The sequence below is a fragment of the Carassius gibelio genome, chromosome A5, assembly GCF_023724105.1.
Source record: "Carassius gibelio isolate Cgi1373 ecotype wild population from Czech Republic chromosome A5, carGib1.2-hapl.c, whole genome shotgun sequence".
Classification (NCBI taxonomy): Eukaryota; Metazoa; Chordata; class Actinopteri; order Cypriniformes; family Cyprinidae; genus Carassius; species Carassius gibelio.
In genome coordinates this window covers 7869897-7883052 of record NC_068375.1, presented here as the reverse complement: position 1 = coordinate 7883052, position 13156 = coordinate 7869897, and the positions used below count along the sequence as shown (strand labels likewise).

At 36.3% G+C, this 13156-nt stretch overlaps 2 protein-coding genes across 2 annotated transcripts; one reads left to right on the top strand and one right to left on the bottom strand.

Moving 5' to 3' along the window:
• Window positions 1-4347: 4347 nt before the first annotated feature.
• LOC127987709 (homeobox protein SEBOX-like) lies at window positions 4348-6093 on the bottom strand. The gene is made up of 3 exons (XM_052590077.1): window positions 5879-6093; window positions 5499-5701; window positions 4348-5342 (listed from the first exon to the last, which is right to left on the bottom strand). Exons 1-3 carry the CDS (start codon window positions 6051-6053, stop codon window positions 4755-4757), a joined length of 966 nt encoding a protein of 321 aa, XP_052446037.1. The 5' UTR covers window positions 6054-6093; the 3' UTR covers window positions 4348-4754.
• Window positions 6094-9137: 3044 nt separating this feature from the next.
• LOC127991155 (uracil-DNA glycosylase) lies at window positions 9138-11876 on the top strand. Its single transcript, XM_052591553.1, has 7 exons — window positions 9138-9409; window positions 9853-10014; window positions 10098-10193; window positions 10550-10647; window positions 10814-10902; window positions 11218-11396; window positions 11465-11876. The coding sequence occupies exons 1-7, from the start codon at window positions 9311-9313 to the stop codon at window positions 11603-11605; spliced, it is 864 nt and encodes a 287-aa protein (XP_052447513.1). The 5' UTR covers window positions 9138-9310; the 3' UTR covers window positions 11606-11876.
• Window positions 11877-13156: the final 1280 nt, after the last annotated feature.

Genomic DNA, 13156 nt, shown 5'->3' with positions numbered 1-13156 from the left:
ATTGTCTGTGCGTGGGGCTCAAATAACTAAACAATGACTGTGAGCCCCCATCCACCCACCGAGCACACACACACACACACACACACACACACCATCTGCCAGCACGCCCCGGAGTCAGCTGTGTCGGTTCTGTGACCTGTTGCGGAATCCACGCGCGCTCTGCGACGGATAGACTTCCACTGTTTACAGATCACTGACCACAACACTGCTACAGCTGTGGACTAATTCACATGAATAAAAAAAATGAAAAAATGCTGTTGTTTCGTTATAGATAGCCTAATCTTTTTTTTCTTTTTTTTAGGTTTTGTGTGCAATTTCGCACACATAAAGATTCGTATAAAATTGCATTTGTTTGATACAAAGTAACTATGAGGCTCTATCCCTATAGCCTATATAACCCCAGCCCAAACGACCTTGACGTGTTTTACAAGCGCGCGCACATTCACCAGATTCTCAATATTAACTCCTGCATTTACTTGGCGTACATTAAAACACACTAGCCTTCTAAGAGAGCATGTTTTGGAGATAGATTTCTTTGGAAAGACGTTATTTACAAACAATCTCCATTTTCCTCCTTGTAGTTGCTCATTTATTATTAGCTGCTCATCGGTTTATGTGATCTGTCCAGAGAGGCTGTAATGTTTAGGCAGAAGGTGTTTATTAGAGTTTGTAGAGCTCTCTGAAGCTCGGTCTATTAAATTAATTATTTAACTGAAACCTGTTTTTAAGACTAGAAAATACTTCAATAATTATAGGTTTTCGTAACGTGAAGTCATTTTCTGAGAGGAATGATAGAGAACTGAGCATTGAATGAACATTTCAACGTGTCTCTATAGCTGAAGAAGAATAAGGTACCAATCATATTTCCTACTAAAACTGTCAAATTTCCTGTAATTTCCTATAAGATCATTTTTGGGAAATTAGGTGGTGCTATTTGTACGCAAATGTCATGTCTTCAGGGGAACAACAGACAGACTAAGCGGCTCTAGACACATATTTAATGCATACATACATAAATAAATAAATAAAACCTTTTCAGTACCAGGCAGCTAATTATTTTAGAAATATATTATATTTTGAAATGTTTCTTCTTGATTTATAATGTATGCAAAAGTGATTATTTTGGTTGGATTAAAATATATATATTTTTTTTTAATTTCACAGAAATTCACAATGTTAATGTTTTTTGTTATATAATAACACTTTCATCCCGTACAGTCCACCAAGACAAACGAAATAAACGATTAATGTATGTATATATATACATATATAGCCTATGCATTAATGATAAGCGCAGTAGGCAGTAGCTATGTATGCACACGTGACGCGCACGCGCGCTCTCTCTCATCTAACTATTGCTGCTGAATACAAATGATTATCATAATTAATGGACAACTAGTCTATATCAGGGAAAATACATCAGTGCAGTCCGGCACAGAGAAAAGAAAAAGAAAAAGAAAAAAGCCCAAAATGAAGCCCGTGCATCTCTTTCAGTTAGCTACATTTATAATCCTGTGAAACTTTATTGAGTGTTGACGTGTTTTCATGTCAGTAATGATTTCACCCACACCAACAACGCATCTGACTTGATATTCTAGTTTCCACGACTTACAATGTATTTTATAAAACAACGAGGTGATTGGTTAATTAAAGAAAAACAATGATGTGGTTGAACTTAGTAACAGTGTTAAGATACATAATCTAATACAAAATAAACAATATACATTATTAAAAATGCCTGCAAAGGGCACCAAAGGCCTGATAATGGCTGTATATGGGCGATCAAATCCTTGTTTAATACTGGCCAAACATTTATTTCAAATATCCACTTAAATTTTTATTTATCTATTTGTTTCTATTTTTTGCCAGCTTTTTGCGATAGAAATGCTACAGCTTCAACAAAAACGTGGATATCACATCACACAATTAACCATCGTTGTCGTAGTAGTAAAAGTGCTCCATTTTATTTTGTGTGATTTCTGAACGCTTGAGACTATAATCAAACATCACGCTTACTCTTTAAAAATCGTCTTCTGTGCTTTACTATATTTTGAAAAGCTATGCTTCAAATATCTAGTATTTACAGTTACTTCGCAATTGTTGCACACTTAGATATTAGTTTAGCATCAGTCAGCCTGTTATCAAGGGAAATAAATAATGAGTGAAATCGACTGGTGGTCTAATATGGACACACTCATGTCTGTTTTTGGATAAGAGTAGCCTAGGCTAAACTGTGTCACCCCAACACTTGTCTTGTACACATTGTGGGCTCTTTCAAGACTGCTGTTTGGACACCTGACAGCTCCAGTTAGTTACGAAGGGCCTCGTTCACTTCATCTGAGACTGACGCACTGTTTACAGAGAAGGACATGACCAGTGTGATTCTCCCTCTGTATCTACACTACACCATGAGAGACATTGCCTCACTGCAGTTACTTCATGGCAGGAGAGTGCAGTTAACCTTTTGGTCATCAGCATGTTTCAGCATGACACACCTGAGACATGAACACATCTAGCTGAAGCTTCTCTAGCTTAATAGAGACGGTTGCTGAATTCATTAAACCAAGAGTGATGCGATTGCATAAATGTGCCACTAGATGGCCCACAGGTTTCTTGGTCGTAGTCAATAGTGAGGTGAGAAGAGAAGTGCTAATGCTGCTCAACCTGCGCGGGTCTCTGAATAACAAGCACTCATTACATTTATTTTAATTTTACGAGTTTCTATACAGTTGTTCGCCAAAATGTTATTTGAATTCAGAATAGGTTCAGCCTTACAGTGATAACCTTGAAAAGTATATTCTGTAATCTTTTACACATTGTGTTTTGTGTGTGTGTGTGTGTGTGTGCATTGGTTTGGGAGGTTTATGAGCACACAACTTTGTATAATGACAGGTATTCAAATATGAAGGTGGTTTATGAACACTGATTCAAAAGTTTTTTTTTTTTTTTTTTGAAAATCTAAAATTGCTGAAAGTTTTCTTTTGAAAGTTTAGATGTAGGGTGATAGGAAATATATATATATATTTTTACTCTATAAAAACCATTGAGACTAGAGAGTCCCACCAACACCAATGTGTGTGTGTGTGTGTGTGTGTGTGTGTGTGTTTGTGTACCTTTGTGTTATATAGAAGATTTCCATAAAGGTCAAATATAGAATTTAAAACTGGCCCTTTTCATAAACTGTTTCTACAGACGTGTGTTTGATCATGTGGCTCAGACTGGAACAGGTGTAACTTCAGCCATAATGATAAACAGGTTCTTATGAAGCACTGAAGCATTAGACATGGAGCATGACAGAAGAGCTTTGATGAATGTTCAGTTTGGATGGCCTTTCTGTGCTGTGAATCGTCATTAATAATGTTGTGAGATCAGATGGTTTATATAAAAATATCATATTTTGGAAAAATGAAATGAAAGAAATTAAAACCACAACATTATTATTATTCTGTATATTACTATACATACTATTCAGTTTAACAAGAAATAGTAATAATAATTATTATTATTGTTATTATTATTAAAAGGTTGGCTGTACTGCCATCTTGTCCTGTAATGGAAAATGATCTGGAGTCTTAAACGGAAAATGAAAGAGTTATTAAGGATCACCTAACATTGTGTACTGATCAACCTGTGTATGATTATGATTATAGTTCCTGTTTTGATTCCAACAAAATAAGCACATATCCCTTCAATATCTTCTCCTGGATTAAAGGATGTATCTGCATCAGGAACACACACAGCAGAGAACCGCTGGAGATTTGACACTAGGATTATGAGAATTTTTTCTATTTTATTTGAAGATTATTTTGCTGTGGAGATGATTATGATACATGGGGATCAGTGTCCAGAAACCTGGGAGGTCCCTGATATTTTCTCCATAATTACTTCGATAGTAATATACTGTTTGGATCTTCAAATCCAAATGTAATCTAAGACCCATAAGCTGATAAAACATGAGCCCTGAGGTTTAAAAAGAAACAAATCTTTGATTTATTGTTTTGTTTTTTCCATTTATTGTTTATTCCCAGGTTTTGTTTTTGTCCTGGTGAGGTAGAATTCAGATTTCATGTCTTTATCCTGCTACTGCAACACATCTGACATCACATCTGATCGTCTTATATTAAAGACTAGATAAAAATGATTTCAATGTTATGAATAAACGATTAGTCAAAACTGATTTGTCTATTAGTATGTTCTTGTATTAGTTAATAGTTGTTTTGCAAACAAACAAGATGCTTTCTTATGGAAAATCAGTATTGTCAAATGCAGACATTATTTTACACAGAAGCGTAACCACAAATTACTATATATGTATATATATATATATATATATATATATATATATATATATATATATATATATATGACAAAAATACATGACAAAGATGCCTTTAATTGGTTGAAGGTGAATGTAAATAAATAGATTAACAAGAGATTAATTTACATAAATATCAATGCACACCATGTAAAAATCTTAACAGAATACAGAGGAAACTTCCCCATCACAACAGAAAGACATACTGTTTAATATTAAATCAAACGCTAAACTTTTTTTTTTTAAATTGTCAGATTGCATAACAATATTAGACACATTTTCACAATCTTGTTGGACAGTCCTAAACTATAACTCACATTTGCAATTAGTAAAATAGAAAAGGGGTTAGAGGTCATGTTTCATTAACACATATTAACAACTGTAAAGACACATTAGTCAGTTCACCGGAGAATGTTTGACAGTAGTGTTAAGGGAATGACTAGCAGTCTTCTGGATTGGTGAGTACAGCTGCTGTATAGATGAGGTCAGAGATGTCTCCCAGTGAGGTCTGAGGGTAGTGTGTGAGAGCCTGTCTGTGCAGAGCTTCCTCCAAACTGCTCTGATGTGGAGGCATCACTTGGTCCACAGACATGGAGGAATAAAGGACCTGATTGGCAGGACAGGAAGATTTCAGCTGATGTCCAGAGAAGTCTTCAGGGTGAGCTGAGAAGCAGTTGATCTGCCAGTGAGCGCTTGACTGGCTTTGGTGTGAACAGTGAGCCGACCTGTCGGAGACAGATGAAGCTCTGTGTGTCTCAGACGCTCGGCCCCCCCACTGGACACCTCCGGACAGCTCTGGATGAGGAAGGTTCTGAGACCAGGCACTGAGAGCTGGTCTGAGCAGGCCTCTGCTGGCTCTTTGTTCTGGAGCACCGTACATTTGTCCCGGATCTAAATCAAGGTTGGTGGGTGGAAAGGTCGCTCCAGGTGAAAGGTGAGAGCTCACGTCCCTGCCTGGACTCCTCCTGACTGCTGGACTCCACTTCTTGCTTTTCATGCTGCGAGCTCGTCTGTTTTGGAACCACACCTGCAAGGAAATATATATTTTTTTTTAAAGTTAAATCAAGACAAATATAATCATTATAGCAATAGTACTTATTAGGCTATTAGAAGTATAATTGTATTATATCAATACACAATAATAATAATAATAATACTAGTGAATATTGTGTAGTTTTCTGACCTGTATTTTGCTCTCTGGGAGCAGTGTGAGTGCAGCCAGGCGCTCGCGCAGAGTGATGTCTGGATACGGCGTGATGGTGAAAGCGCGCTCCAGTTCTGACAGCTGCGCGCGGCTGAAGATCGTCCTCTTCCTCTTCCGTTGCCCCTCAGCATGGAGACTTCTTTCGAGTTCAGGGGAAGACAGCGAGTGCTCGGCTGTTACATCTACAGATCAAAGTCAGTTGTTCAGATAAGTGTTGTCAGGAAACGCACGCACACACACACACACACACACACTTTTATAACAATTCCAGAGTTCTTGGTTTTTCATTATAAATAGGCGAAATTGTATTATCCAAAAATAGCCTGTATCATTCCACCATGAAGGTAACACGTGCTCACCTGTCAACTGGACCATGCTTGTGTTGAAAATAAAATCTCTTTCTGTCTCCACGCTTATTTTTTTAACCAGATCGAACGATTGGTCAAAAAACAATTCCATGGTGCTGAATGTGCGCAGTAGATCTCTCCCGGGGCTCTCCGTCAGCTCGAGTGCAGTGATGAAATGATGCCACATACTTTATACTCGCCCCTTTTCACACCCACTCGCTCCCGTCGCCCTTCAAGCTGTGGTCGTGTCCACAGCGACAGCCTAAATCAGAGAGGAACGGACAAGCCTTTAACTTTGATCCCCCCCACACACACACACATGTCTGGCAGCTTCATACAGCCATCTCCTGTAGCCACCGTGCCGACAGGAAAGCACAGATTCAGATTCACAGCTCTTTTATCAGGCAAATAACCACACACTTCACCTGCCTGCTTCTGTCTCCCATGAAAGGCCTCGGAGATTTTTTATTTTATTTTGTATTTACTTTTATTTATTTTTTGCCACAGAAAATGTTGGAGCTGATCGATCAAGTTGATTCGATGCAACTTTCCACAAAAAAAAAAATAATAATAAATACATATTCTATCAATTAAATTGAATGAAATAAAGTTACAATAAAAAAAATGCAATAACAAGATGAAAGATGGAATAATAATACCTATAAATAAAATATAAAACAGAGACCAACTCAAATTCTTGAAGATGAACAATAACCATTCAATAAAAGGGGAATAAATGTGAAAAAAAGGTGATTTCTGTTGGATTTGTCTGCGTTTCGATTTTATTTGTCATTAAAATGATGCAAAGAGTGCCAAAATAAAATATATACATATACAAATAGGACGATATATATATATATATATATATATATATATATATATATATATATATATATATATATATATATATATATATAGATAGATAGATAGATAGATAGATAGATAGATAGATAGATAGATAGATAGATAAATAGGATGTTATATTTTTTTTACAGTATATGCATATTCCCTAGATGCATTTTTCTAATATCCAGGGACATATTATTATCTAAGGATGATATTACTCGTGCGGATTAAGAGCGGTGTGCGACGAATGAACAGTAATCTAAACCTGAGATTACTTCACTAATCTGGGTGTTTTTCAACTTTGTCGGCATGAGGCTCCATCACTTTCAGGTCAAAATTCTTTTTTAACCACCTTTTTAATATAATGTGTGCAACATTTAAGGAAGACTTCACAACAGTCTCTGTCCCTTGATATGATCCAGCCCAGCTCGTGTGCTTGGAATACACACATAGACTATTCCAGACGCTTTGATATCAAACGCCTATTGACAGTGACAAGTACAGGCTGTTAGTGTACTGCTGGAAGACACACACACACACACACACACACACACACACACACACACTGACGAGGACACCAGAAACACCTGAGGAAATCTGCATTTTCCGGGAATTGTAATAAAAACGATTTGTAGAAGGTCTAAATGTTTTTAGTTAATAAAACCAGTACACGATGATTATTGGGATACTGAAGGAAAATATCAGAAAGGACCAGAAGTCGGGACTCGAACAGAGACTCCGACAGAAGTCTTTATAGACGAGAAAACAACATCAATTCACAAACCTATTAAACACATAAAATGTCATGCGATGTTTCGTTTATCACTGAATAATCTGAGAGTATTTTCATCTCGGGCGCTGCTTGTTGTTTTTGTTTAACATTTCTCATTATCTACATTTAGCACTGGCTTCTGATTATTGCTTCTCTTTCTTTCTTTTTTCTTTCTTTTTTTTATAAGGTTATATCGTCTATTTTATATATTTTTATTATTACTTTTTTTCATTCATTTTTCCCGAAGGAAATTATTCGGACAGTTAACATTTGATGAGTTATAAAATAAAATTACAATATCAAACCAAGTGGCTTGAGTCCTCCTTTTCCGTAGGACTAGTATCATTGTTTGTTTGTTTTTTCGTTTTTTTTTTTCTTTTCGTTTGTTTTAATGATTTTTTATGATTTCTATTTGGAGTCTTTCATATTCCTATAACATCTAACAGCAATAATTCTAAATAATGTCTGTGCCGGTTTTTAACATTGTCTTGTTTCATTTTAAGTGTTTGTGAAATGTTGGCTATAGTGTTGTTGCTGTTAGTTTTGTTCAGAAAAGTAAAATATTATCTTCTGTTTTTGCTGCTAAATATATGATAATTTGGGAGTGTCATATGAACAAGAATGTTCATTATATTTCTAATGTTTCGTGTGAGAGAAAAAAAGTGTGTAGCAGTAATAGATGTTAGTATTCTAAAGTGTGTACTTGTCCTCACCGAATTCTTATTGCAATGATCACATTTGAGGAAGAGATTCATCTTTGTTTGATTGCGAAAAGCATGTGGCGTATTAAATTAATACACGGTTAGATTCGACCACACAGGGTCGCTGTGTTGTGTTGACATGCCTATGGTTTATTTTTGTTATGATATTGTCTTGTGACCTTCTAATGTTCTTTTCTTGTTTGTCATTTCTTTTCATTTATTAATTCTCTTCATTCATTATCTCTCTTCCCGTGTTTCCTCGGCTCGTGTCACCACCCATTTTCAGGAAAGCATTTTAACTTCATCATAATTAGGCTATCAGTAGAAATAGTAGGCTAGTAGTCATGCAAAAAAAATAAAAAAAAATAAAAATGAAATGCAAAATTCTTAATGAAATAAAAAAAAAAGAATTCAGATTTATACTTAAGACTTAAATGATTCAGACTTAAATGAACTGTAGCCTATACCAACGAGTGTAAAACAACAAAAATAAGAGTAATATAAAATAACATGTAATAAATCATTAAAAACAACAACAACAATAACATAAAATCAACATTTATATAAGGGTAAACACTTAAAGTAGTTTTAAAACATTTCAAATATATATTTTCTTTTTGGGCACGTCGTAAACAATTTGAGAAGTCAAAAAAATAATAATAATACAGCACTCTATTCCTACCTAAAAAAATATTTTTTTCGTAAAAGTAATAATGATAACTAAATACTAAAAAATATATTTATTTACATAATTAATAAATGACTGAATCCAACAGTTTGTGCTGAAATAAAGAAAATTATTTAATTCCCACAAGAGACATAAGGTTAACAAAACCCTGATCAGTCTCCTCTGTGTGACAGAAAGAGCTCCTTTCTCGCGATACTTTACAGAGAACATGTGTCATTATAATAGTAACGCGTGCGCGAAGTTTTAAATGTATCAATCGCTGTTGTCTTAATCGTCAGCCAGCATGAGCTGGAAATGTTACTTTGTTACGCCCTCGCGCAGTGACGTCACCGGCATCTGGCGGGATTTACAGCTCTTCAAACTCCATCACGCGTCCATACTTTGCGTATTGTTCTTTTCAATTCTGCTTCTTTTAAAGACTCGTTTTATTTGTGGAAATGATTGGACAGAAAAGTATCACGTCATTTTTTTCGCCCATGTCCAAAAAAAGAGATCTGGACGAGATAGTTAGATGTCCAGAGGACGCAGGAGATCATGTGAGTAAAACACATTCAACATGAACTATGAGTGAAAGTGCTTGTGCTTTATTCATCTGTTAATCATGTTGTCATTCATTTAGGATATAAAATTGGCTTTCGCTATTTTATCGTTCCCGCTAAAGTTTACACGCTTCCGGAAGTAGTTTTACGTCACTTGCATAAACAAAAGTTAGAGGCGACTATTTTAATCCACATACATTTCATTTCTGTTCTATTCAGTTGTTAGTTAATTCAAAAATATAATTAATTATAGTCGCGAATGGAAACTCATATGGTGTATGATTTGCGGATATGCTACAAAAGCATGCGTTTTGAGAAAACCTCCTATGACTTCATAAATAAGCATGTTTCACAGCATAGCTTGGCTTAGTACTTTTCAAAAGTCTGCTCTTTTTGCCAAGCGAACACAGAGTACAACCACATACACTAAAATGTCTCAGGGCAAGAAACGGAAGTTGAGTGCCGAGCAGCTGCAGCGGATCTCCAGGAAGAGGGCGGCGGCGTTGGAGAGGCTCGCCGGGAAACAGGCTCTCCCGAGCGGCTTCGGAGAGAGCTGGGAGGCGGCGCTCAGCGCGGAGCTCGGGAAGCCCTACTTTAGATCAGTGAGTGGCCAGCACATGAAAAACAACTGACATTTTAAACTTTCTAAAATGTAGACTAACAGAGCAGAGTTTCTCTTTCGCAGTTAATGTCATTTGTTGCTGAGGAGAGGCAGAAGCACACCATCTACCCTCCTCCAGATGAGGTTTTCACCTGGACACAAGAATGTGACATAAAAGATGTAAGTGGGATGTTATGATCTTGAGCAAGGCAGGTAAGGGTGGTTTACCCAAAAATGAAAGTTTACACTATGTACTTGCCCTCACGTTGTTCCAAACCTGCATGACTGACTTTCTTCTGTGAGACATGAAAGAAGATCCGCAGAAGAAAGTCAGTCATGTCTGAAACAATGTAAGGGTAGTTCAGTAAAGCAGGTGCTTTCTAGAACAAGAACTGGCTCTGCAGGTGCACATGCTTCCAAATATCAGCAGTCTTATGCACTGTTTGATTGTTGTTGCATTCGGGACACTCTGTAGAGAAATAATGTTACCGCATGGTTTTCTAAGAATGTAATAATCATTTTTCCTGTGATGGCAGGTGAAGGTTGTGATACTTGGCCAGGATCCTTACCATGGAGCGAGCCAGGCTCATGGGCTTTGTTTCAGCGTGCAGAGACCTGTGCCTCCTCCACCGAGGTATCGCCTCGCAGTCATCAGTCGAGTCAGGGTTATTATTATTACAGTGCTTTTCACTTTGAATGTCACTGAGCATATGAGCACAAGGATGTTGCAAATTATTAAAGAGACTAGATGATTGTTTTTGTTTAATACAGTGATTTTATGGCACTTTTGCTGTTGACAGCTTGGTGAACATCTTCAAGGAGCTGGCTTCAGACATCGAAGGCTTCGAGCATCCCGGTCATGGAGATCTGTCAGGATGGGCCAAGCAAGGTGCGCGTCTGTCTCCTCTTCGTGGAGTACACATCAATAGTTTATTACACCGTGATGACACAAGATATGCCAAAAGACAGATCCATTTTACAAATGCAATGAAGTAATATTCTGAATTCTCGATTACAATTTTGATACCATAGCATATCCTGAGTGTCTTTTCTTGCTGCTCAGTCATTTTTAAAGTGCCCTTATGAAGTAATCCATATGAATATTAATTTGAGCTAGTTCTGAAGTCATATGTGTTGTAGTTTTCTCCTGGTAGGTGTGTGCTAGCTTTAGCTGATTTCCTGGTGCATGTACTGTGTTTGTCAGGGGTTCTGCTGCTGAACGCGGTGCTGACGGTGCGCGCTCACCAGGCCAACTCTCACAAGGACAAGGGCTGGGAGACGTTCACTGATGCTGTGATACACTGGCTCAGCACTCACACGCAGGATCTGGTCTTCATCCTCTGGGGCGCGTATGCTCAGAAGAAGGGGGCTGCCATCGACAAGGTGCGGATCTGTTTTAGTGTCTAGATGAACAGAGTTCAGACTAGTCACACATGGTTTTGTGTCTGTAGGAGCGGCATCACGTTCTGCAGACGGTGCACCCGTCTCCACTGTCTGCTCACCGCGGCTTCTTCGGATGCAAGCATTTCTCACAGACCAATCAGCTGCTGAGGAAATCAGGAAAGAAGCCCATCGACTGGAAGGCTCTGTGACCGTTTCCATTCGTGGCTGTAGATGGAATGCTGTTTGTCCCGTTTCAGAAATAAACTGTTTTTTAATGTTCATTTCCTGCACTAAAAATATCCACATGCCCGTTCTGAATACAAATGTGTTTCTGGAGCAGGTAGACTGTTCATTTATCTGTCCATTTCCCATCTAGTTTTTCCTGTTTTCATTTCGGATGTTATCGATGTCGTTTTAAATGTACAACACTAACATTGCATGTTTTTGTGTTTGTGTCTAATAAACTATTTTTCTACAGAATTGTATGTGTATTTTGCTTTAATAGTCTAATTTCAGGTATTTTAAACCTCCATCCTTCCCTGCGATAATTTAATATCCTAAATATATGTTTAAATATATATAACATATTTATAAATGTAAGAATAAAACATATAGAGAAAAACATAAGAAATCATATATATACTGATTTTTTTCATGTGTAAATATATATTTGAATGCATAGAAGCACACTGAAGTTTCAAGTTGGCCTAATTCTGTTGTCTCCAGAGGATCCTATAGCGCTCTCTAGTGGCAGTAATCTTTAGATGACATGTTTTTCAGAGACATTCAGTGAGCCAGCTCAAAGTAGGCTTTTAATAGGAAAGAAATTAATTTGGTTCTTGAAGAAAAGAAAAAGGAGGCTGCAACAGTCAAAATATGGCTTGAAGAGATTATTTCTACTTTACATTTGGAATAAATTATATGTTTAAAGGGGAGATTTAAATGGTTTGACACAATCTGGCTCCCTTTTCTCTGTAATCTTGATGGATACCTTATGGATTATTGCTTCATTTGTTAGTGTCCTGTTTTAATGTTTTTTCATCATAGTATTTAATGTAAACATATCTGGTAAGGGATGTTTTGTAATCTTCCTTTTCAGATTTTGATTGTATTCTTTGTAGAGGTAAAAGAGACAAAAATTTTACATTGAAAATCTATCTTCAAAATATTTTTTCTTTCTATAAAACTTATTTAACAAAAAAAGAAAAAGGACTAAAAAGGTCTCTTTTAATTTATTTATTTAGGTGAAATAATGTAAACAAAATGCTTATTTGGACATAGTTCCTTAAACATATCCCGAAAATAAGGCAAACAAAAAATTATCAATATAAGCTTTCTGGACAAAAAGTACAACTGTTTTAATATGTCTTAATATTTTTTATATCATACTTTACAAATTAATGTAAACAGGTCTGGTACGCGATCTCTCTAGATTTTAAAATCAATCTCTTTTTTTCTAATTTTGATTGTATTCTTAGTACAGGCAAAAGAGACGAAAAATGTTAGATTGCAAATCCATCTTCAAAATCTGTGTCTTTCAATAAAATATATTTGACCAAAATATATTTCATTTTTTATTATCTTTTTTTTTTTTTTTTTAGTTTTTTTTTTGTGAATAATGGAAACAAATAACTAATTTCCTCATGGTTTCTTAAAAAAAAAAAAATGTCCAGAATGTAAGTTATTAAAATAAATAACTTTGGCTGGTCACTGATGTGTTATTGGTGTTTCGCTCCCTCATTGTTGCCAGGTCCGCGGTT